The 23,690-nt window shown below is 48.0% G+C and overlaps 1 protein-coding gene across 5 annotated transcripts in view; it reads right to left on the bottom strand.

The window, feature by feature from the left end:
* Positions 1-18,772: 18,772 nt before the first annotated feature.
* LOC149333614 (uncharacterized) overlaps positions 18,773-23,690 on the bottom strand; it is a 48,844-nt gene continuing 43,926 nt past the window's right edge. For 4 of the 5 annotated variants that reach the window (XM_089558716.1, XM_089558717.1, XM_089558718.1 and 1 more), the window contains exon 9: positions 18,773-22,753. In XM_089558716.1, coding sequence (XP_089414842.1) covers positions 22,494-22,753 — 260 coding nt within the window. In that variant the 3' untranslated portion in view covers positions 18,773-22,493. The remainder of the gene's footprint in view (positions 22,754-23,690) is intronic. The other variant, XM_089558719.1, reaches the window with a different exon arrangement.

Raw genomic sequence — 23,690 nt, 5'->3', positions numbered from 1 at the left:
GCCCAGTTTCAGAGCGGTCGTCGCGAAGCGCTGACGGTGGCCGTGTGAGCCATCTGTGCCCCGGAGGAGTCCGTACACTACAACCCTCCCCTTCACCCATAACGGTGAAGCTGCAGCACGTATCAAATAAACATTATCGACCCTATTTATTTGTGGCCTCTCCGACACGGCAGCCGGTTTTGGCGCGGCAGTGTCACCGGCGCGCAAGCGTTGGCGACCTTGCGAACGCATGCCTCATCGGACGGCGTTTTCCGCTACGACTGTCTGGAGTCACCGTGAAAAGTTGTAAATCAGGAATCTCAAACACGCTGTTTCCGGGCTCTATGCAGCCCAGCTATATATAAAATAGGCGGACCACCGGGCTATTCATTCTCAGCATCCATATTCTCTCGATACATTTATATGAGTGTCTGCATGTTCTCGCAAGCCCGTTCACTGTGCCGTAGTATTCGAATTTTGATTGAGGCAAAATTCTAGAGGCCCGTGTACTGTGCGACGTCAGTGCTCGTTAAAGAACCCCAGGCGGTCGAAATTTCGGGGGCCCTCCACTACGGCGTCTCTCATAGCCTGAGTCGCTTTGGGGCTTTAAACCACACAAACCGAACCAACCAACCCTAACGCGCTGTAAATGTTTAAAATTTTCTTGTCGCCATTTTCAGTAATTGCTGAGTCTGCTAGCTACAGCCCAAGCATGGTATACGGCTGTAGTACGAAACGTGCCATGCACAGAAATTCCGGATAGGTGCATTTTTCAACGGGACTTTGCTTATGAAAGCCATTTTTTGATATACCGTAATATTCCACAATAACATCCAATATAACCGTATATCTTTCCATGGTAGGCTTGCATTTTTGTGCTATTAACGTTTTTACGGCTATTGTCACGTTGTAGTGATGGCATTCAAGCGGTCAGGAAGACAGCAACAGGACTTGCAAACGAAACTCTTTATTTGGGCTGACTTGCGCCCGCAAAATAACTGAATCACTCGGCGGCGGCGTAAGCAACAAACGTGCTCGTCAGTCGTCGAACTACGAATGCCCGCCGCTCGCGGCATCGCTCAATTTAAAGCCGGCAAGGAAACTTCGAGATAACAGGTCACAATCATCTACAGTAATCTGGAAAAACGTAGATGCAGTTCTTCACGGCTGTGATCAATCGAGATTAGTCCGGTCGCTTCTCGCGTCACGAACAAAATTGATAACACCCTTTTCCTGCGGTCTTGCGCGAACGAACGGACACTAGAATGATACGTGGCACTATCGTCAAAAACGTTCCACATTGGTATCCTAACCGCTGCTCTGACTACTCGATGCAAGCGATAGGCAAAATTTAAAAAATATTTTGCTACGCATCGGAAGAATGGATGATTACAGTCAACATTTCCATAATAGTACCTGACAATATTCCGCAGTTGCCTCGCAATTAAAACTGATGTCCAAGAATTCTGAGCTATAGTACAAGCTTCAAGCAAAGAGACCTACTCAGCGTTAAGGAAACAAGCTGCGAGCCTAGTGGCCGCGCTCAAAGGCACTTTCTTAGGCTGCACCGTTGAACCGTCTAATTTCTCAAAGTGGAGAAACTGCTGCTCACGTTAGGAATAACTGGTGCACATTTGTGAAGGATAGTCACCGAGGGCCTATTGATGTGGACATTCCGTTAGCTGCACCGAATGAAGCCGCACCAGGCGTTAAGCCAGCGAGTTCGGAGCGTCTGCTTCTTCTTTTGTTTTTTTTTTTAGTCGGTGGTTTACCATTATGCGCGTAGCACTAGCTTTGGCTGAAAAAAATCTAGTAGCTCCCCTTCTCATAGATCGGTTTCCTTCCCGGCTCCAACATATTTAGGCATCGGTTGGCACTGAAGTCGCCGCACTTTTCAAGCACGTGAAGTTTCGCGACACTTAAACGGAATATTGAGGCGCTGCGAGTTGTGCAGCGGAAACAAGTTGAAACGCTAAAAACACAAGGCAGTTAACGTTAGGAAAAGTACGCTGGTCACAGTGTGGTATAGCAACGTAAGGGTTCTTGCTAGAGGCTAATTCATGTGAACATCCTTAGCGCGAAACAAGACATGTCTGTTTGCGAGCTATGAAGCTTCATATCTTTCCGTGTACCATAAAAGCAGGAGCGAATAACAGCAATAAAATTTACCTCGTTACTCACCACACTGGAAACACAGCCAATACAAAAAAACTTTTAACCTCAATGCGGACATGTTCTTGCAAGACAATAAAGTTAACAGTGTGAAATAGAAAACGCGCAAACTTTTTGGCTCACCAGTTGATCTGAGAAAAAAATACTTAACACCCCCCTGACAGTACAGTACAGTACAGTACAGTACAGTACAGTACAGTACAGTGCAGTGCAGTGCAGTACAGTACAGTACAGTACAGTGCAGTGCAGTACAGTACAGTACAGTACAGGGAGTCATAGTACCACTGCTAGCGCAGTGGTGCAGCATTTAAGCGATGCTGCTCTGCCCCGGCGGGTGGATGTTTCTAGCTTGAGAGAACCAGGTTACTGTTTCCTATCTCCTGTAAGGCCCACTTTTGCCCAAATAGTTATTGGGGAGGCTGTCTCCCTCTCGACCAATTAGCTTATGCGCTGTGCCACGGTGGGTAGGTGGCAATTGCATTGAATTTATTTTGAATTAATTTCATTTCCAATTGCCATGGCGGGCAGGTTGTCCACAACCTGATGGAGAGGTGGGCCACCTGCTTTTTGCGACACGGACGAACGGAGGCCGCCTTTTTTAGCGAACCGGGCCTGTCGCATTAATAAGGTGTTTCTTAAAGCACTGGTTCCGCTAAAATTGGCTGCAATGATTGTTCATGTCAGTGGTGCCTTTAAGCAGATGCGTAAAAATTCTACAGCTATATGTATAACCTTCGTCTACTCGTAGGGAAGAAATGGTATGTGCCTCAACTCCCTTGCACTTTCGTGGGTCGGAAACAGTTTATGAATGATTCGCTGCGTGGCGGATCTTTGTTGAATTTCTCCGCAATAAAATGCAGCCCCCTTTTTTGAGAGTTCAAAGCGTCGCGAACAACACATTTGATGTATAACGAACGTAATAAAGTAAGAAGGATGGCACTTATTCTGGCCCTCCTAAATTATAGCCAAAGAGATCATTATTTTTCAACAGCGTTGATAAAGCAACATGGCTTTTTAACGTCTGCATATAGGCGAAGTATACTAAGAACAAGCTAGTGTTGTATCCAAATTATTTATAGCAGGGAGGTTTTGAAAGTTTTATCCTGAACCTGGTGCATAAAACAAGCGCAGTGTTCCTTATGCTCTGCACCTGAAAACGCTCCTCCAATATTGCCCCGAAACACTGCATTGTTTGTTCCATATATGTTACTTGCACATCTCCGCCTGCACGCAGCCTTGTCCCTTTGTTGGCTACGTGAGACGCAACCAGAGCGCCCACACAAGAAACTCCCGCGGAAAGATGCCGCAGCTTGAAGGCAGCTACAGATGATGATAAAAATATTTAGTGCTGTGCAGTTAGAGGGTGGTGTCCGGGCCTCTATTGGTGTAGGCGAACTGCTGCCCTTGCTAGTTCGATAAGCTGACGTTGACGTCCTCCATCCGAGCTAGACATTGCTGCCTCCCACCCCTCCGCGTTGACTGAGTTATAATGACTTGTTTTTTTGTTTTGCAGGCCCGTACCGTAAGGTACAGGTCTACCTTTCCCCCCAAAATTTGCATTTTGATTTGATGAAATCCAGGCTTTGGGGCATCTAGTTCTTAAGGGGTGCGGAATATATCAGTCTGTACTCTACGAAGGCAAACCACTTTTTTGCTAAGGTTATTGGAAGGTGGTGGATATGTCTGCTTCTCTAATCTGGGGTGTTGTAGTATCTCATGGTATGTTGTGAGTGCACCTAAATGGTTCGATTCTGAGGTACATCTATCGAGGGTATTCTCCCTTTAGCCTGGGGTCACCCATGCTGCGACCCATGACCTGCCGGGGCCTTCTGAACACGTACGTTATCCGTGAGCTTCGCTGTAATCGCCGCGCAACGTCGCGTTATCTGTTCTAGCCATCGCAAAAAGCAAATATATTCTGTTTGAATAACGTCGCTTTGATACAAAGCACAATCTGCTCAATAAGCACATTTCCACTCGTCAAGGGCAACCTTCAGCACAACATAGTAAGTAGTCTGCGTTTTTCATGTTTGTTCCTACGCCTATATTATAGGCCAGTAATCTTTCTGAGAAATGCTGATAAGCTCGAACGCAATTTCCACAACTTGGTGGACGATAACGTCACACTTAACTGCCACCACTTCGCCAGCCCTTCACTGCGACATCTCTTGCAAGTACGGAGCTACTGGAGCCCAATTCTCTCTGGTCCGGTCGTTTTTGGAGCGCAGCTCTTAGGCGCCCGTTTCTACGTTTCGCGGCGTCGCCATCGCCGTCGCCATTGTAACAGCAGTAGACACCCTTTAAGCTGCGAAAGCAATGGAGCGGGAGCTTGAAAGGGAGAAAATAAAAGCGCAACCTCCTCCCCTCTTTAGCAAACCGGCGAGCCAGGGGGGGGGGGGGGGGGGGGGGCGCAGCTGTGCACAGCAACCGTGACGTCACACAGAAGCTGGAGAACGAGCACGCGCGCGTCGGCGGCCGCAGCTACACCAGCGCTCCTTCCCCAGGCGTCTGGTTGCACTCGAGTGAATGAGACGCATGGCTTCGAAGCGGCCCAGTGATTCCGCGCCAAGATGTTCGGGGAAGCGGCAGTGTGTTGACCACAAGGCTTTCGTCAAGCACACATTAGAATTTCCAAACTGTCTTCGGTATTTTTTGAGGAAAGGAAATGTGCAGTATCTGTCTCCCACAGCTGCGAAACCAATAGAGCGGGGCTTGGAAAGCAGAGGGTAAAATTTGTAAATTGGTTTTTTGAGGAAAGGATATGCGCAGTATCTATCTCACACATCTTGGTGGACACCTGAACCACAGGGAAGACGCATAACTGCCCTTTTGGAACAGTGGCCACCTCCGTCGTGCTTTAAGCTCTGTGGCGGTAGTGACAGATGTGCGTTGCATGCTTTGTCATTGACAACGATGTGCCAGAAAGGCTGCCAGGGTGGCAGGGTGGGTGGGGACTTTAATGTAGATATAAAAACAAGCGGGAATTTTTTTTTGCGGCAGCGGTGGTGGCTCGGCTCCAGCCAGTAGGCAGGCCTCTGCAATTTCCATTTCATCCTTCTCCCAGTCACAACAACAACTTACCACTTATGCGGGAGAACACCCCGTTCGTCTCGCTCGTAACGGCTCCCACAGCTGTGACAATCTCGCGAAATACTTGCGCAGACCTCGTCTTTGAGAACCAGGCATTGGTGCAGCAAGTCGAGCATATATCCATCTATTTCTCCATCCACAAAGCTTCCTTCATGACAATCAAGAACTGTTAGTGCCGTGTTTCTTGAAGAAGGAATATGTGTGAACAATAACAAGTTGTCCGTAATTGTACATACATGTCTTGCTCGAATACTTTGACTCAATCTATCGATGGTGGTGGTGGTGAAAACTTTATTGGAACAAGGGAGTTTTGGACACGTCGGTCCTTGGGCCCCCGCACGGCCCCACTGCACTCAAACGTTCATGTCCCGGAGGCTCATGACGCTGGCAGCCCGGCCGGTGGCGATGGCTTGCTTGGCCGGGTCCCCAGAACGCAGTAGGGTCTCCCAAGCCTCCCAAGTGGTAAGGTGCTCCAGGCCCCGCGGGGGAGGATCCGCCGGGCAGAGGAAAAGGATATGGTCTAGAGTGAAAAGCTGTAACAGCTGATGAGCTGCGCTCAAATTTCGCATTAGGAAGTAACATAATAGTAGGCATTTTTTTTTTTACCGACAGGTGTCCTTCACCGCGTCTTGCACAGAATTTGTGCATTGTATATCCGCGGCCGGTGGAAAAGAGCATCAGAAAGCGTACAACTTGAATTTAGACACTGGCGAATTCTGTTAAAATAGGTTCGTTTACTTTACATACATACATACATACATACATACATGCATGCATGCATGCATGCATGCATGCATACATACATACATACATACATAAATACATACATACATACATACATACATACATACATACATACATACATACGTACATACATACATACATACGTACATACATGCATATTGTGAGCACTGTACGTGGCTTCGGCCTCACCTGTCTGCATGCGGCTTCTTCCTTCTCACCACAAATAGTTATCATCGCTTTGCGCTGTCGTCTTCGGCAAAGGACGGACACGAGCGAGCTGTTAAAAGAGCCGGCTGCGTTACTAGTGTCATAATGGTGTGGCAGATATACCTTATAGCTTGGCAGTGTAGCCCTGCCGCTAGCTTCTTGCAATGCGATCACGTCTGGGGTTGTAACAGACGGTGTTTTTTGGGTAAGGAGCTGCAAGTGGCCCCGCTTACGGCGGAAGCCATAGCAGTTCCATTGCCAAATTAGAAATTTTTGGCGTGGACCCACGTTGGGTTAAAGATGGCTGTGGCGTCGTGGGCACATCCAAGAGGAGGGTAGGCGGACCTCGATGGTTGCTAGTCTATCCATTATTTGCTGCATGCAGGTGGCTATTTGGGATACCTGTACCTCTAGTGTTGCAAAGCGAATATCTCTCTCGGCAAATTTGGTAGTAACGAGGCCTTGGAAGGTTGCATGTTCCATTGACATAACGCTAGTTATCTCTGACAGACTATTGATGTCTGCCCTGAGTTTTGTAGGCGCTTTCATCGCGCACACTTACTCTTATTAATACAACCCGAATTCTAAACACTGTGGCCAACCCGCCATCTACAATCATAATCTATCGGATCGCAAAATAGAGCCACCTACGGGTGACCTAGTTAACGCTTCTCCTCTCCAGCGGTGGGAGACCGTGCTGGCTAGCTCTGACCCCAGAACGCAAGTTCTGGCGGTGGAGTGGGCTGACAGAGTCGTCGAGGGCTTTGTATTCTCAACCACTTAACACCACCTCTTAGCACCAACCTCTTTCCGACGAGTGTGAGTGAGTGAAAAACATTTATTGTCCAACAGAATGAGACTACCTCACCCAGACCTCCCCTGTCCCATACCCTCAGTTGAGGGAGGAGGATCAGGAGAGATCCGGCCGCATAGGTTAGTCGCGTCAGATGCTGGCCGGGATCTCTTGTATCCCGGCGGCCTCTTCAGCCAGTCGGACGGCGGTGAGCTGGAGCTCAGGGTCCGAGCTCCGGAGCAAGGTCTCCCAGGCGTATCTACTCTTAATGTCCTTTGCCCTGCCTGGGGATTGGCTACACTCCCATATTATGTGGTCGAGGGACCCTCTCGCTCCGCACTTCTTGCATTTATCGTCTTCTATTTCTGGAATGATATGTTTGCATAGAATTGGGTGTGGGTAGACATCTGTTTGTAGACGCCTCCACGCCACCGCCTGTTGATTGTTGAGTGTTATGCTAGGCGGGGGAAAGTACCTGCGATGTTGTCTATAATATTCTGTAACTTCGTGACAGAAAATTAGTCGCCCTTCTCTCCCGTGATCTGCGAGCGGTGGACCGTCGTGTGCAGCTCGGTGGTAGAGATCTCGAGCCACCTCGTGGGCCGCCTCGTTGCCACGGACAGATTCGTGCGCGGGGGTCCAGATTATATTGATTGTTCTATTCAATGTCGCTTGTCTTAAAATTTTGGCAGCGAGGGGAGAGACTCTCCCTCTACTAAAATTTTGGACTGCAGCTTTGCTGTCGCTTATGACGTATTTAGCTTTGGAACCGACGCAAGCTAGTGCTATTGCGACCTCCTCCGCCGTCTCAGTGTTTGTCCCCAGGACGGTTGCGGCCGTAATGAGGCTACCCGCTCCGTTCACTACCGCGACGGTCGTGTACTGACTATGTATATCACCCGCTGCGTCTACGTAGGCGACCTCCTCCTCAGGCTTGTCACCGTAAATGTTTTGCAATCAATCTTGCTTAAATAATGTTCATTTGTCACGGAGCTCTGAAGACGTAGGTCTGTCGTCCACTTCCCGCTCCGCCGTGAGGGGTTGTAGCCATACGGTAGCCTGGTTTCTTGCGGCTGTAAGGTACGTTCGACATACTGCTTACCGTTTGCATCATTCGCGACACTCCGTGGTGGCTAGTGGTTTTGTCGTTCGGTTGCTCATCCCAAGCTTACGGGATCAACCTCGGCCGCTTGGGTCGTATTTCGATGAAGGTGAAATTAAAAAAATCGACCGTGAGCTGTGCGATGTGAACACTCATTATAGAACTCCAGGCGATCTAATTTAATCCGGAGCCGCCCACCATGCCGTCCCTCAACCGATGAATCGCCTCGGGGCGTTAAACCACACAATTTGCAACGTATACGTCGCCTTCCCTTCCCAGAGTGTTACTATTAGGCAAATTCCCGATGGTGGCGCAAGCCGTCATTGCAATGTGTTTTACAGACAAGCGCTTAACTAATGTAATATACATAAAATGTTTGATACACAAGAGACTGAGACCAATAAAAGTCTTCTTGTAGAAACGCTGCTACCACACTGTGGCTTCCCTACCGTCCCTTCATTTTTTGCTTTGAACTCACAACGCAAAATCAACTGCCTTGTCTGAGCTGCAGTGAAATGTTAATCTGCATCTGTGTCTTTGTTCAGAAAGCATCCTAGAAATACTGACAAGCGTGCGTACTGCTACCTGGTTTCTTCAATCAGAAAGTCCTGTTTCGATTTTTGCGAGCAATGAAAGTATAACTTGCTGCACAAAATCTTAAGTATTGCCAGGGCGGCCTTGTTGCCTACCACTGAATGCCAGACATGATGAAATCGCCGCCGGGTTTGCTAACTGTAGATGAAATTCATGACGCATGAAATGCTCTGTAGAAGACGTCAGTGCTGGAGGACGGTAAAGCGACTCAACCGCGAGTGATTGGCGATTCTCAGAGTAAATATGGTACCATATAAGGACTCAGCGCATTGCGCTGTAATCACCAAAGCAGGGGAGAGAAAGGGAGAGTTGACAAGCCCACCGCCACGTGAAATGAGCCTGGATTGGTTAAGAACATCACAGGTAAAAATCAATTCACCGAGGCTAAGGCTGTGCGAACAGTACTTTTTTCCAAACCAAATTTTTTTATTTTTTTATTTACATGATACTGCAGACCTTTTTGGTCCAAGCATGGAAGGGCAAAAGCAACAAGAAATGGTTATACAGCATCTTACGTACATACATATGTTTAAAATTCATGCATGCAGATATAAAAGCACTCCGAAATACATCTTCGTCAATCTAAAGTAGTCACAAAATTCAGAAGGGCATTTTCAGACAGATTGGTAATGGCCTCTTTGAAGTCAGCACACGTAAAAACCTCTTCAGGTAGTGAGTTCCAATCACTGATTGTTTTCGGAAAAAATGAAAACTTATGGGAGTTTGTTTTTGCGAAGTGAGGAGTTAAGCTGTAGTTGTGTGTGTGTCGCGTTTTTCGAGCTAATGATGGAGTAACATAAGGACTTGCTGAGATGCCAAACATTCCCTGAATTAAGCAGTACAAAAATTCCATTCTTGCTACCTTTCTTCGGATGATGAGAGGTTTTATCTGGTTTGATTGCATAAGGAGAGATGGAGATTCGGAGGTTTTATATTTTTTGTAAATGAAGCGCACAGCACGCCTTTGAACTTTTTCTACCTGTGCAATGTCCTTTTTCGTGTGAGGGTCCCACACCACGGCAGCGTACTCGAGTTTCGGCCTAACAATGGATTACAATACAAATCGAATACAAATAGCGTAACTTTTTTTACCACTAATAGAATCAAAATTTAGACCGTGCAAGTTCAACGGCAGGTGTAAAATCTCCATGAATTGTACATCTATTTTCGTCGGTTTGATACAGCGAAGCAAGATACGGCGTTTTTCCTTGAGACCCTCACAGCTGGACGATGACTGGGCGCCTTCCGTTTCGCTGAAAGTGGCCAGAGCGCGCTTGATTATTGAACTGGAACCTGAAAGATCAGCTCGTGTCGAAAACGCCTGTGTACAAAAGATATTCTTGTCGAAATCATTCAAAATATCCTACTGTGCGGCAGCTAACGCCTGCACTGTCGAATGCATTCTTAAGACAACCAGCACCCCGCAGCCCACTCTGAATGCAGATTCTCGCTGCATGTAAGGTATCTTTTTTTTCCTCATGCTGCGGTGGTTTCTGCCTAAATCTAATGCCCGCATTTCTACATCCGACGTTTATCCCGCCTTGCAGAGAACCCAGACGACAACATATTTTTGCTGTAGAGGTTTACGTGAGATAGCAGGGACACAAAATAAGCGATTGACGTGAAGAAACGAAATCAATATGACGATGAGCGCAGATAATTGTACAGGAATCAAGGCAAACGCGTGAACTAAGCCGTTTCTTCGTCATCTCTATTTTCGCAGTTTGTTAAGAAAAGCTTCAGAAACTGTCCTGACCACCATGAGGCATCGCGGACTTTTCGCGCATCGTACACGACGTTTTGAAGGCGAAAGAATAAAAAAAAAGCATTTCGGGGAGAAACATTTGAAAGGCGAGAAGTCATTCGGCAAAACTCTCAGGCCACGCCGCAACGCCACGAGCCGACAGCTACGACGGCGACTGCCAGGGCAGGCGTCGCCACGACAGCGACAGCCTTCGGTACCGAACCGCTTCGTATCACAACCGACGGCTTCATCACCGGGTTCCGTGGTCGGCGGCACGTTCGTCGTCGTCATGGTCTTGTCGTCGCCCAGCTGGTCAGCGGTGACCTTGCAGAGGCCCGCGGTCTCTTTGCATTCCGTTTCTTCCGGACAGAGGGAGTAGGGCAGCCCGGACACTATACGTAGTAATAATCCACCCGCTCCCCTGTAATTTCTGTTTTGCGTGCAGCTGCAGCCGAAGGCTTAGGAGCGCGCCCAGGCGATCTGGTGAAGCATTTGGCACCTGCACCGCCTCATACTTCTCCATCTTATACCTATACGAGTATAGGTAGTTGCGTAGAACCAGTCCCGAGCAACGAAGTGCCAAATGACGAAGTGCCAGTCATACTCTTCGCCACTGCGCTGGCTGTACACGTGGCCCACCTTGGGAAATTTTACCGTGCTTCAGTCCTGTGGCTGGTCATGACTCATGAAGCCTTCTTTAGTGACGCAGCAATGTCCCAGCTCCTCGGCCAGCTCCTCGTCACATTTCGAGCATGTTGCCCGCCGCCGGGGAGTCAGCCAGATCTCCCAGAGATAGCTGCGGTAAAGGTTGCGCATACAGAGAACGTCGGCAATCAATTGGTGCGTTATGCTATCCCTTGACACGCACGCTCTTAAGTCCTTACCGGAGCAGAGAGTGTGGCCTGGCATCTTACGGCTCTCACCACATCGGCTCGGCGGTGCGCAGCGGCAGCGATAGGACCAGCAGCCATGCGGCTTCCATCTTCATCTTCTGCTCGCTCAGGTGGGTCACGAGGCGGGTGCAAGGAGCACGAGAGGTGCACAGAAAAAAAAAGAACAGAATATGAACTGTGCAGCGAGAGGAATTTAGCAAAACACAATATGCTCGATCTAGTTACTTACCGCAGAAAGAAAACAAATGAACAAAACAGTGGCTCGGTCTGAGAGACTGGGGTGTACATTTGCACAAGCTTTTCTTTACAGGAAATGTCCCGCATACGACCTGCATACGTAGGTGACAGGTGCAAAACCGTCACTGCAGCCCCGACTGCTGGGCAGCAGAACGGACTGCTAGCGTCTCAAAATAGTGTGTGTGTGTGTGTGCGTGCGTGCGTGCGTGCATGTGTGTGTGTGCGTGTGTGTGTGTGTGTGTGTGTGTGTGTGTGTGTGTGTGTGTGTGTGTGTGTGTGTGTGTGTGTGTGTGTGTGTGTGTGTGTGTGTGTGTGTGTGTGTGTGTGTGTGTGTGTGTGTGTGTGTGTGTGTGTGTGTGTGTGGATTGCTTACATGCGGCGAAGGCGAAAACATTAGTGTGCTGGCCATCGTGAGCATTCGACCTCGACGCAGGTTGCGCACTGAGAAATGAAACGATGGTGCACCTCCGAACGCTGATCCCAAATGGGTTCGAGTGAAACACACACTCGGTTCTAATACCTGTCGCGAGCTAGCCTCAAATAAAGTCCCTAGATCAGCATCTAGGGGCTTTAGCCTCAAACAGATGTATGCTATGTGCAACGAGAACTCGTATGACACCTCCCGGAAGGTCAGCCAGTGATAAAACTTTAGTACCGGTACTGGGAGTGATGAGCCCTCAGTCAGTGCTGAAGGCGACCTCTTGGGTTAGTGCTGTGACCCGGACTTGTACTTACGGATCAGAGCTGGCCAGTGGGGTCTCCCAGTTTTGCGAGTCTACAAGCTTCTGTAGTTCTTCGGCCGGTGAGCCTGAGGGGAAGCCCCAAAAGATGTGTTCCACCGTGGCTCTCTGGCCACATTCACAGCCATAGGGTTTTAATTTGTCTGGGTTGATGCGGTGCAATCTTACCGGGTTTGGGGCACTATTCATTTGAAGTTTTCTCTATGCCTCTTGAGCTTTGGTGATACTTTTGTGAGGTGGCGGTAGCATCTGTTCAGCTAATTTTAAGTGCTGGGTGATCTCCTGGTAGCTGATGTCGTGGCGCACAGGCTATCTCAAACCCGGGCTCCGTTTGGTAGCGTGTTCAGTCTTCGGGCTGAAAATAGCCTGAAGCTTCGAAGTTTGGGAAAACGAAAACAAGCGGGTTTAACGGCCCTTTTAAGTAACATATTTACATACTGAAGACAGAAGAGCAAAGAATCAAGAATTAAACGTTTGCGTCGAGCAACTGGGTGAGCCTTTTCGACATGGCTCAGAGCGTCCTTTCGCACTCAGCATTATCCTTAAATCCCCTAAGGTTCCACCCATACACCAGGCGGAGTCCAATCCAACACGATGCAGTTTTAAGCAAGATGGGCACCAATCTAAGTTTCACAGCACTGTAGCAGGCGGAGTTAGTCGCTCCAGAGTCAACCAGTTGGAACGGGAGACGAGAAATTGCAAGTCCGCTGCTATTTCCTGTAGTGCAGCAACACTGATAACGCTAATAACCTTGAACGTCACTGATAACGCTGAACGACACGCGGTTGCGTCACAATTTTGATACGAAAATTGGTTTTTGAGGAAAGCAAATAGCGGTCTCACCTCTCGGTCGACACCTCAACGACGCCTTAAGGGAAGAAGTAGGGATTCTGGAAAGGCATACAACTGAAGGCGCATATGTCGTCGGTTCGAATCCCTGTCGAAAGCTAGCCTCCAACTTCATTAGCACATGCAGGCTGTATATGCACTGGGAAGTCGTATGATACACCCGGAACGCTGTGCAATAAACGGTTGCGTCACAATGTTTGCATGAATATACAAACCCGGCGCCACATAGTGGTCGGCCAATGACGTGTATATGCAGACGAACGACGTGTATATGCCTGTCTGAAGTGGCGGTGCTAGGCTTGCTGTGTGCGTCACACGGACGCTTGATGACGTCACCCTTTTTTCTTGCCACCGCTGGGATTTTCTGTACCATCTGAGAGTACACACATACGCGCCGCCGGCTTTTCTCGCGACGAGACTAGTAATGATTTCGCATTACAACTGCGTTATGCCTGTCTTCAAAGCAGAGAGGGACCTACCGCGGCACTTTCCAGGCTCTCCATGGCCGATACCCCCTGCTTCGACATACAATTGACATTTTCTCAATACATAACTAGTACTGCTGCCGAACAAATCGTGGTAGAAGCGTCCACAGTAAATGGTGGTAGGCCGACCACATTGAACACAGTACTAGCGGTAGGAGACTGCTCGTACTTGGCGTGCATCGGCTTCGTAAGCACACGCGGCGCTGTGATGTTGTGTATGAGGATTCTACGTCCCAAAGCGACTCAGGCTATGAGGGACGCCGTAGTGAAGGGCTCCGGAAATTTCGACCACCTGGAGTTCTTTAACGTGCACTGACATCGCACAGTACACGGGCCTCCAGAATTTCGCCCCCAACGATAATTCGCGATCACCGCGGCCGGGATCGAACCCGTGTCTTTCGGGCCAGCAGCCGAGCGCCATAACCTCTCAGCCACCGCGGCGGCTGCGATGTTGTCGTCCACAGGATCCAAGGAAACATCTGGCCAGCTATACGCCTCAACGACGTGTTGCCACATGCCTGATCACGTGTTTGAGAGAGGAGCATCTATCGTTCCTATAGAATGCATATCTACTGCCTCATCAGTTCAAATTGCTTATGACCGTGCCTACTTGAAGTTTGTTGCTTTCAATGTGTAATGCGTCCCTTTCCTGCAACGGCCTCAAATGTGAGGCTAGCAGTATGTTCAAATAAATAAATAAATATATATAGGCACATGCAGCGACGAAAGTAGCTCATCGCTCGTGGCACAGAATGTATCAGCTGCACCGTCCGTTGTCTGCACGTGGTAGCAGTACAAAAGACGGAGTCGACGGGGCAGGCGGCACATATACCATGCGACCAGCATGGCGCTGAAATTTCTAAAATCGCTGCAGTTCATCCACTACCACGGGCTGTAGCTTCGTTTTCGATGATGCACCTGTCTCGCGCTCACCGCGCTTCTTCCACACGGGATGCTTTGCCCATCCGGCGAACACGCCTGCAATGACTGGCATTAAAGGGGCTCTGAAACACGTTCCGAGGAGAGCACATAAACTCACTCGATCACTGCATTATCTTGTCATGAATACCCGAGCCAAATAATAACTTCTGCACGCAGCAAAGAACCCACGATCACGCGAGAAAGTTCGCCAGTCCCTTCCGGCGACTTTTAGAGCGAAAAGCTCTACTCCGCATGCAAAGCTCAAGGTCATAACCACTTGACAATGACCTTCGACCAGGAAGGGGGGGGGGGGGGGTCGAAAATGGGGCTGTGGCGTCAGATCACGTGCCTCGCTCGCCGAAGCTGCGCTCGCTTCTAGACGCTGCCTCCCTCGCCTTGAGGAACACCTGCGCCACCGCTTGCCGAATCACGTGCGTACAGTGGAGGGGGACAACATAAAAGGCGGCTGTGTGGCAAAGCCTCGCTAGGAGACATCATGGATAAACGGCCGGCCTGCCGGGCCCCGGTGGTAAACTGTTTGCAATCCAAGGCAAGCAGAGTCGGATAATACGGCTGGCATACGAGGGGGTACCCAAAAGAAACCGGACTAAATTTTTTGGTCGACAAAGCTTCTGTGGTACCGCGTTTTGCCACCAGGAGCGCATAGAACGAACATTCCAGAGTCAGTAAGCCGAGTGCCGTCGTTGAAGGAGGTGAGACTAGTATAGGCAGAGTTTTAGAGTGACGACTGTTTTGTGCGAATGTCGTTTTTGCAATGGCTGATTTTCGTGAACAGCGTGCGCCGGTGAAATTCTGATTTTTGCTCGGAAAAAGTTTAATGGAAACTCTTGAAATATTAACAAAGACGCACAAGGAAGATGCTATGGGGAAAACTCAAGTGTTCCTGAATCGAATCCTGAATCAAAGCAACAATCATGCCAATGGAAAACTTCAAATTCACCTCGTCTCAAGAAAGCTCGTCAGCTGAAACCAAACCTCAAAACAATGCTGATTTGTTTTTTCGACGTGAGAGGAGTCGTCCAGAATTGGTTCCGCAGGGTCAGACAGTTAGCCAGGCTTTCTACTTGGATGTTTTGAAAAGATTGGGCAACAGTGTGCGGTGGAAGCGGCTAGATTTGTGGCGGTCGGGTGACTGTTTTTTCCATCATGGCAATGCCCCTGCTCACACAGCCCTGTCTCTACGACAGTTTGGACCAAAAATGGCATGACCCCTATTCCTCAACCCTCATACTCTCCCGACCTTGCCCCGTGCTACTTTCTTTGTTTCCTAGAATGAAAAAAATATGTGAATGGAAAGCGTTTCGCTTCTGTTGCTGAGGTGAAGAAAAAAACGACGGAGGCACTGTCAAGCATCACAAAAGATGAATTTAAACAATGTTTTGAAAAATGGAATGAAAGATTCGACAAGCGTATCATTGCAAGTGGGGAATACTTTGAAGGAGATCGAAGGTCTGTGCTTAAAATCTGTACAAATAAGTTCAAACAAAAATAAGTCCGGTTTCTTTTGGGTACCCCCTCGTATACATCTCGGAGACAAGCTGCGTCACAGCGAAAAACCAGGCGTAGCCGCGCTTTTCGCTCGTCTTACTAGGTTCAGCCTGGTTGAACCACAGCCATTTTTTCATCCTCGCGCCCTTCTCCGTCGCACCGCTTCTGCGTATACTAGTTCAGAGATTGCTATTGGTTAGACGTCAGCCAGCTACCATCGCCGCAGCAAATAAGCGGCGTAGCTCCGGGAGTCAGGAAGCTCCGCCCCCACCGGTGGGGCCGGCGGATGAGCGCCGACCTTTCAGCGCGCGGAAAATGATGACAGGAGAGAGAAAGACGCTGAAATTGAAATTTTTACTACATATAACTCAGCTTCTACAAATCACATCAAAAAAAAAATTCCTGGAAGAGGATATTTGTGAAGCGGCGCCCTTTAATATCACAGCCCTGCTGAAAAAAAGTTCTATGATGCAATAACCTCATAGATCATTCATCATAGAATATCACACAATCTGTATGATATATCATACAATTCCTATGATATTCTATGACATCTCTATGATTTTACAGAAATGTATGACATTTGAATGAAATTTTCTATGATTTGTATGATAAGTATATGATATTTGTATGATAAACTCTGAGTTCATTGCATCATAGAACTTTTTTCAATAGGGAGGCATACTGCAACTAAATTAGAGCTCCTTTAAGGCCATTGGCGCGCGGTTGGCCGGTGGTTAATTAGTTCCAAAGCTGCCTTTTTATTGCTCTTTTCATATGGCTCACATGAACTGATAGGTTTTCTAGCTCGTCCGTGATGTCATGGCCATCATTCGATGGTTGAAACCAAATCAACTTCCAACAACATTCGATTTATAAATTGTAGCAGGTGCAGGCAAATTCTGTGTGTTGATCCATGCATACTAATGTTTCGTGCGCGATTTAAAAAAAAAAGGACGAAGAAAAAATTTGTCGTTTCTTGACACCCTAATGAGCTTTCTTTTTGAAGAAAAGGTACCAACTGGTCCTTGCAATCTGTTGGTAAACCAAGAAAAATGGCCTGGCTTAGCTTACGGTTAAGCCTAGGATGCGAAGCATACCGCCGGCGGAGGCTGCGCGTCCGCAAGCGAGCGCACGGGTTGAGCCCCAGCTTTCACAGCTGTTGTGACGTCCCACAACAGGTAAAATTACTAGCATATAAATCTCTTGTCAGGTCAAAGTTAGATTACGCATCGCCAGTTTGGAACCCTCATCAAGTTTACCTAATCAATGCGCTCGAGTCGCTTCAAAACAGAGCAGCCAGATTCATTCATTCCTCCTATTCGTACGACATCAGTGTAACATCTTTAAAAGCGGAATCCAGTTTAGCGCCCCTTTCACTTCGTCGTCGTATTTCTAGCCTCTGCCTATACCATAAATTTTTTCATAGTTCGCTGCGCTGCGCTCCCTACATTGCCCCACCAGCCGGCATATCCCACCACATTCGTCATCCTTTCCAAGTGTTTCGCCCCCGTGCTCGTACTGTTACCTGTGCCGCTTCTTTTTTTCACCGTGTTTCTGTAGGCTGGAACGACCTCTCCAATGACATCGCTACCATCTCATGCCCATCCACATTCGCCGAAGCTGTTACCAACCATTTTTCAACATAACACTTGTTCATTTGACTGTTTGTACCCACCCCTTATGTAATACCCCCAGTGGGTCTTTAAGGTATTAAAATGAAATGAAATATCACGTGGTGCGCCGACGTAGGTCAAGTGGTAGCTACGCGGCCGCGCGCGGCGCAGCAAGGAAGAGCTCGGTTGTGCGGCTAGTATGCTTCGCATAAAAAAATGCTTCGGATGAACGCTGCTCACATTCAACCACACACAACAGTGCCAGAAAACAGACAGACTGGACTCGATCCAGAAATGGCACCTGCTGATGATGAGCCTGGCTTGTCTAATTCCACTAGGGAGTTACAATAGTATGGTACATCACATACAGCCAATTCCAGATGTATCCAAACGAAGAAAATCGCGAAATAAAAACATGGCAATAGATAAGCTTATCAACAATGCAAAAGCTAGGATACACTGGACCTACGCTAGCGTCATGCTTCTGCAATAAAGTGCTGCCCAGATTCCGAAGCTTACCGTCAAGTACACTCCATGTTCACCTTGTCAGGTAGTTTCACAGCTTTAGCGCCGCCAGCAGTTTTCTATGGCCATGCAGTCGATGCGCTCCGAGCATGAGACGTGTTCACAGGAGCACCACCAGGAGCGGCACTCGCAGAGCAGCAGTGTAATTCGATGCACTGAATGTTCCACTACAAGCGAGTTCAATAAACGTGCACCCTAGTGCTATACTTTTGCGTGAGAGTTTCAAAGGAACGTTCTGTCCATCCCATATAAGCAATAATTCAATATATCCGAGTTCAAATGCAATACACACTCCATGCTCCCGAGAGTAAATACATGCGAGCGGCCATTTTAAACAGGTGTAGAAAATGCACTTGGGATAGCTCTGCAAGTAAACACCAGTACTAGGCAGAAAAAGGAAGAAAACTCAATGGCAGCCAGTGCGACCAAACCTTGGAGAAGTCAGCACCATCAACAGAATCACTAGGGCAGAGGACAGCAAAATTTAAGGACAAATCCTGTTGACGGCACAATGCCTAATACAACTCCTGGCTGCTTCACCTGAGCACATTGCACAGAAAAATGACAGGATAAAAAGTTTTGTGATAGCTAAATTTTAATAAACACGTTTTAAGCTTACAAAGAAAAGAAGTGAAGAAAGATGGTTCTCGCACGTTGCAGCAAAAACTGATGACGAGGGTACACAAAAAAGGACAATAAAATACTGACACTCATTCACGAAGCAAGTTCGGAAGTATCAAGTCAGGCTGGTTCAGGAGCCATGCTACAGTGCGCAGAAACAATTTTTACGGTCACACTGAACAAATCATTTTCTTTTATTTTTTTTCACTACAGTTCAAGTTACTAGGGCTTCCACAAAAGGCAAAGGAGTCGTCAATTCCTTGCAATTTTCTCCAGCCACAACTCCTAATTAGTTCATGCAATAATTTTGACCTACGGTCCAAACGACAGCAAAGGCAGCAAGGCAACTACATTGCTTTGTTAGTTTCGGCTTGCGTCCCCATGACGAGCATGTGTCACACCATGTCTGCACGAGATGAATCATTGAGAAACGCAGATGTGACAAAATATAGGGGAAAATAGCAACCTACACGAGCAATCTCGCTTGTAAACATAATGCACTAAAATAAACTGCACACATGTGTTGAGAGATTTGGTTGCTTGACAAGTGAACACTGAGCAGGGTCTCACGAACCCACTCGGAAACTAACAAAACGCCCCGTTCTCGACAGCTCGTGTGCAACAGGTGGGCTTAATCCATCAAGAGAATAACTTGCTCTGCAAGTGTAACAGCGAGAGCAAAAGTTAATTGCCCCTGGCTGGCTGAAATGCTTTACATTTGGGAATAACGCACTAGCATGTCTTCTTCCTCTGCGTAAAAGTTAAGGACGGAGCAAGCAACACACGTTGTGAAACTGAACATTGCTGAATGGGTAAAAAATAAGTGTGCTGCAGCAGAACTTATCAAGCAAAGCTCCCAACTGTCATTCAAAGCTGTTGGCTCTCAGTATGGAGCACTCCGGAGATGCCCATTTGAACGACCCGGCTGTGTGAAAAATTACGACAACACCACTGCAGTCACAGTTGCGTCAAAAAAAGCCTCGGTGAGAATACAGTAATACAAGTCCATTCCAGCATCAAAAGTCCGAAGCCTGCGACTGTGGGCTGGCAGCCTTTCACACTTTTGGCACGTATCTGCGAATGACCACTCCGCATCGACGACACAGTCTTGAAGCACTTGGTCATCAACGCAATGGCGCACTCATTATGCAGGCAAGATCAAAAGCAAACTGAGCACCCAGGGATGGAAATGCTAATTGTAGCTCGAGAGGTGCATTAAGAACTAACACTTTTCATAACAACAAGCCAGCACATGCTCAAGTAAAACCTGGAGGTGCACCCAGTTAATACTGCATGCTCCAGTAAATTTGGTCGTACATCCATGCTGTGCATGCTCGTGAAATTTGGAGGTATGCCAGCATGTTCAAGTCAAAGTTACAGGTTCACCCAGGCAGTAGAACACCCAGGTTGTGCATGTTCAACTCAAATTTGCAGCAACAATGAGGTAGTTAGTGCATGTTCAAGTTGAATTCGGACACACACATCACAGAGTGCACGTTGCTCAAGTTGATGTTGCAAGCCTGAATTCAGGAACGCAAGCCTATGCAAATTAAAGAAAGCCTTTTTAAAATATTTTTTCCCTCTTGCCGTGCTTGCGATCGGACGACCTCTGTCCCTGCACTGTGTACGGCTTTTGGGCTTCAATGGCGGAGGTATCACGAAAGTGTTGTTCACCAGACATAGAGCCCGTACTGCGCAAACTTTAACAGTTCTACGGCTTCTTGCATCCACTCTGTCCACGCCGAATCACACCAAAATAATATGAATCTTGCAGCACTGGACAACTATCCGAGGCGAGGCAGTAAAACGCTTGCTCAAGTTCGCACAAAATCAAGCAGGATGCTGTCCAAGTAGGGAGGGAGACACAACTGAAGACGGGGACCTTGAAAAGAAACGGGGCCATCAATTTCTTGCGATATAACAGTTGTGCACACATGCACACAAAAGAGGTGCAGTCTTGCAAGTTCATTTCAACCAGCACAACCCGCAACACAGTCACAACAGCGTCCCCGGTAGTGCTATCCATAGTTAGACCAGTCATAACAGGCATAGTGTCCCTGGTAGCACTATCCACAGTTGACTGCTCGCTTGGCTGCAAACCACAGCACATTTTTGACACACTGCGGGCAGTGATGCACTTTGCTAGCAAAAGCCGCCCGCCTGTGCAGTCTCCTCACCCGACCCGCAAATGACGAGATGTATAAGAATGATGCAAGAATGCTGCAATGAGTCACGAACAGAAAACACTCCTTCCTCTCATCTGCTCACTCCACCACCTCCGGACGCCTTTGCATCGTGGGAAAAGCCCTCTCACGTAACACAGATGCTGCACAGTCTCTCAAAAGTGGCTGCACTCATCAGCATCTAGTCTCTGCCACCACAAAGGAATATACACACTGCAGCAGTAGTTTGTGGAATATCTTTGACATTAGACTGAATTAGTTATCTTCACATAGAAGCAAAGGGAAAAAGCACAGTATCAAAGAGTGCCTTCACTTCACGTCTGCAACATGGCCAGCAACACTAGGCAGTTAAGGACTTAAGAATGAGAAATAATGGAGGCAAGGTGCTTTATTTTGCCACTTTCCTTTCTTGACCCTGTGCCTGGTATTTCGTAGCGCAGGGCCATAAAGATACCGCCCCTGTTGGTGCACACAACACTACTGCCACAACTGTAGCGTTCAGTTCTTATCACCCTAGGTGTCAAATTTGTCAGAGACAGTATATTTAAGGAAAAGGGACTACCACAGCATGCACAAGTGAAGTATGACCAAGTGAAGGCTAGTTGTGATGCTCCTATGAATACGAAGGAGTGCACGATGAAATAATGAAAAATGAAGACAGCTCCTAGTTTATTTTACCATCCAATACGGCCATGCAAAGGTCACGGTTTCAACCGAACCCTTTACCTCAAGTTATGACTCATAACCGGAAATACCATATTCAGCATTCATTGTGACTTATGGAACGTGCAGACAGTGAAACCTGACACACGCATTTATGAGATGTGCAAATGCCAAGCATCACAAGCTCTGTGAAGCTGTGTAGAATTATCTCCCTCACATGTCAATATGTCTAATACCTGCAGTTGACAACAGATGAATCTATTTAAACACCTTCTACTCTCAACCTGAGCATTCCAAATCGCAGAAAGATAGATAAGTCAAACCAGCTTAGTGATGCGGTTTCAAACCTGAGCTGATAACAAGATCAGTGCATCCTCTACATGGTTGTTCTCCAGAAGCGAGTGGAGCAAAGACAATTATGTCTCATTTTTGCAGCACACCACTACAACCAAAGAAGACAAGAAAGAAAAAGAAACTAGTAAGAGCCTGTGCAGCAACTCTCCTGAAAATTCTTGACCTGCATTACAGTTTGCAGTGAAGTCAGGGAGGCAGTGTTACCGCGACGAAAACAGTGAGCAGTTTTCACAGATCCCAGCTCATAGCTAGCCATGTAAATCGGACGTCCTCAGCCTTCTAAAATGGGACCCAAAGTGCTTCCGTCTCTGTTCACTGCATCGTTCTCAAATAAAGTGAAGAGCCAAGCCAATCCGGCAAGAAGTTGTTAAGTCTGCAGACTGAAGAAGACAGTGGTGGTGGCTAGAGAGCAGGAGAGAGGAGGAGGAAACCGCGAGAGTGAAACGTGATGCAATCGGAGGATGATGTCTCGCTAGCGGTTGCCACCCAGCCGCGAGAAGACGTTCTGTGGTGCGGCTGTGCTCTCGCTGAAGCCCGCACGTTGGCCCAGCAGGACGGCACGCTTGGACATTGGCACCACAATGACGCCCTTTCTGGCAGCCACGGCCGATGTCGGCACTGTGGTGCGAACGGTTGTCTTCCGCACTGGGCCGGCCGTTGCCAGCGCCACCTTTGGGCCCAGACGGTCGCGCGCCGGGCCTAGCCTCTGTGAAACAGCAGCAGTGCCTGCAGCTTCAAGGAAAAGGGTGGGGGGGAGAGATAAGGCATGGTGCGTTCCATGGTGCACAAACCGATCATCATCAGCCCAACTTCCAGCTGACGCTAACTTCCTAATCCCTGCCGCGGTGGCTCAGTGGTTATGGCCCTCGGCTGCGGACCCGAAAGACACGGGTTCCATCCCGGCCGCAACGGTCGCGTTTCGATGGAGGCGAAATTCTAGAGGCCCGTGTATACTGTGCGATGTCAGTGCACGTTAAAGAACCCCAGGCGGTCGAAAGTTCTGGAGCCCTTCACTACAGCGTCCCTCATAGCCTGAGTTGCTTCGGGACGTTAAACCCCAATAAACAAAAGCAACCAAACTTCCTAATCTCATACGCCCACCTGACTCGCTGCTATCCTCTGCTGCACTAGCCTTCTCGTGAAATCAAATACGCTCTGTTATCATAAGGAACCTCAGTTCCCTTGCTTTCGTATCAGAGTGTAAACCAGTTGTAGCAATAACAAATATAACGATATATCGCTCATAACGATCAATTCTTTAGATTGATCCATTGCCCCTTTGTAAAAATAAACCATATAAAATGTTAAAACTATCAGTGAAATAACGGATACAATGATAGAATTCTGGCCGCCCGGAAGGTTTTTTTACCACCAAAATTGCTCTGAAAGTTTCATAAAAAATTAAGATATTTTGAAGCAAGTGATGTAACAACTCTGACAACGGACCAACGTGGCGAAATCCGTGAGGGCAAGTTGCACACTGACTCGGGAACCATGAGCAATGATCGTCAAAATCGCTGCCGGGGGGGGGGAAGAGCTTGCTTGACCACCACTGTGCACAATTTTCTCGCACAACCGACATCATTTCCATCATTTCCGCCCGTTTGTGTGTTCCAGAAGTGGGTAAAAATGGCGGCGACTTAAGCACAAGGCAATATCTCTGAACCCA

Source organism: Amblyomma mixtum, chromosome 8 (assembly GCF_055824585.1).
Source record: "Amblyomma mixtum isolate Tamu chromosome 8, ASM5582458v1, whole genome shotgun sequence".
In the NCBI taxonomy this organism is placed as follows: Eukaryota; Metazoa; Arthropoda; class Arachnida; order Ixodida; family Ixodidae; genus Amblyomma; species Amblyomma mixtum.
The sequence above is the reverse complement of the archived record's forward strand: the minus strand, read 5'-3'. Positions and strand labels throughout refer to the sequence as shown.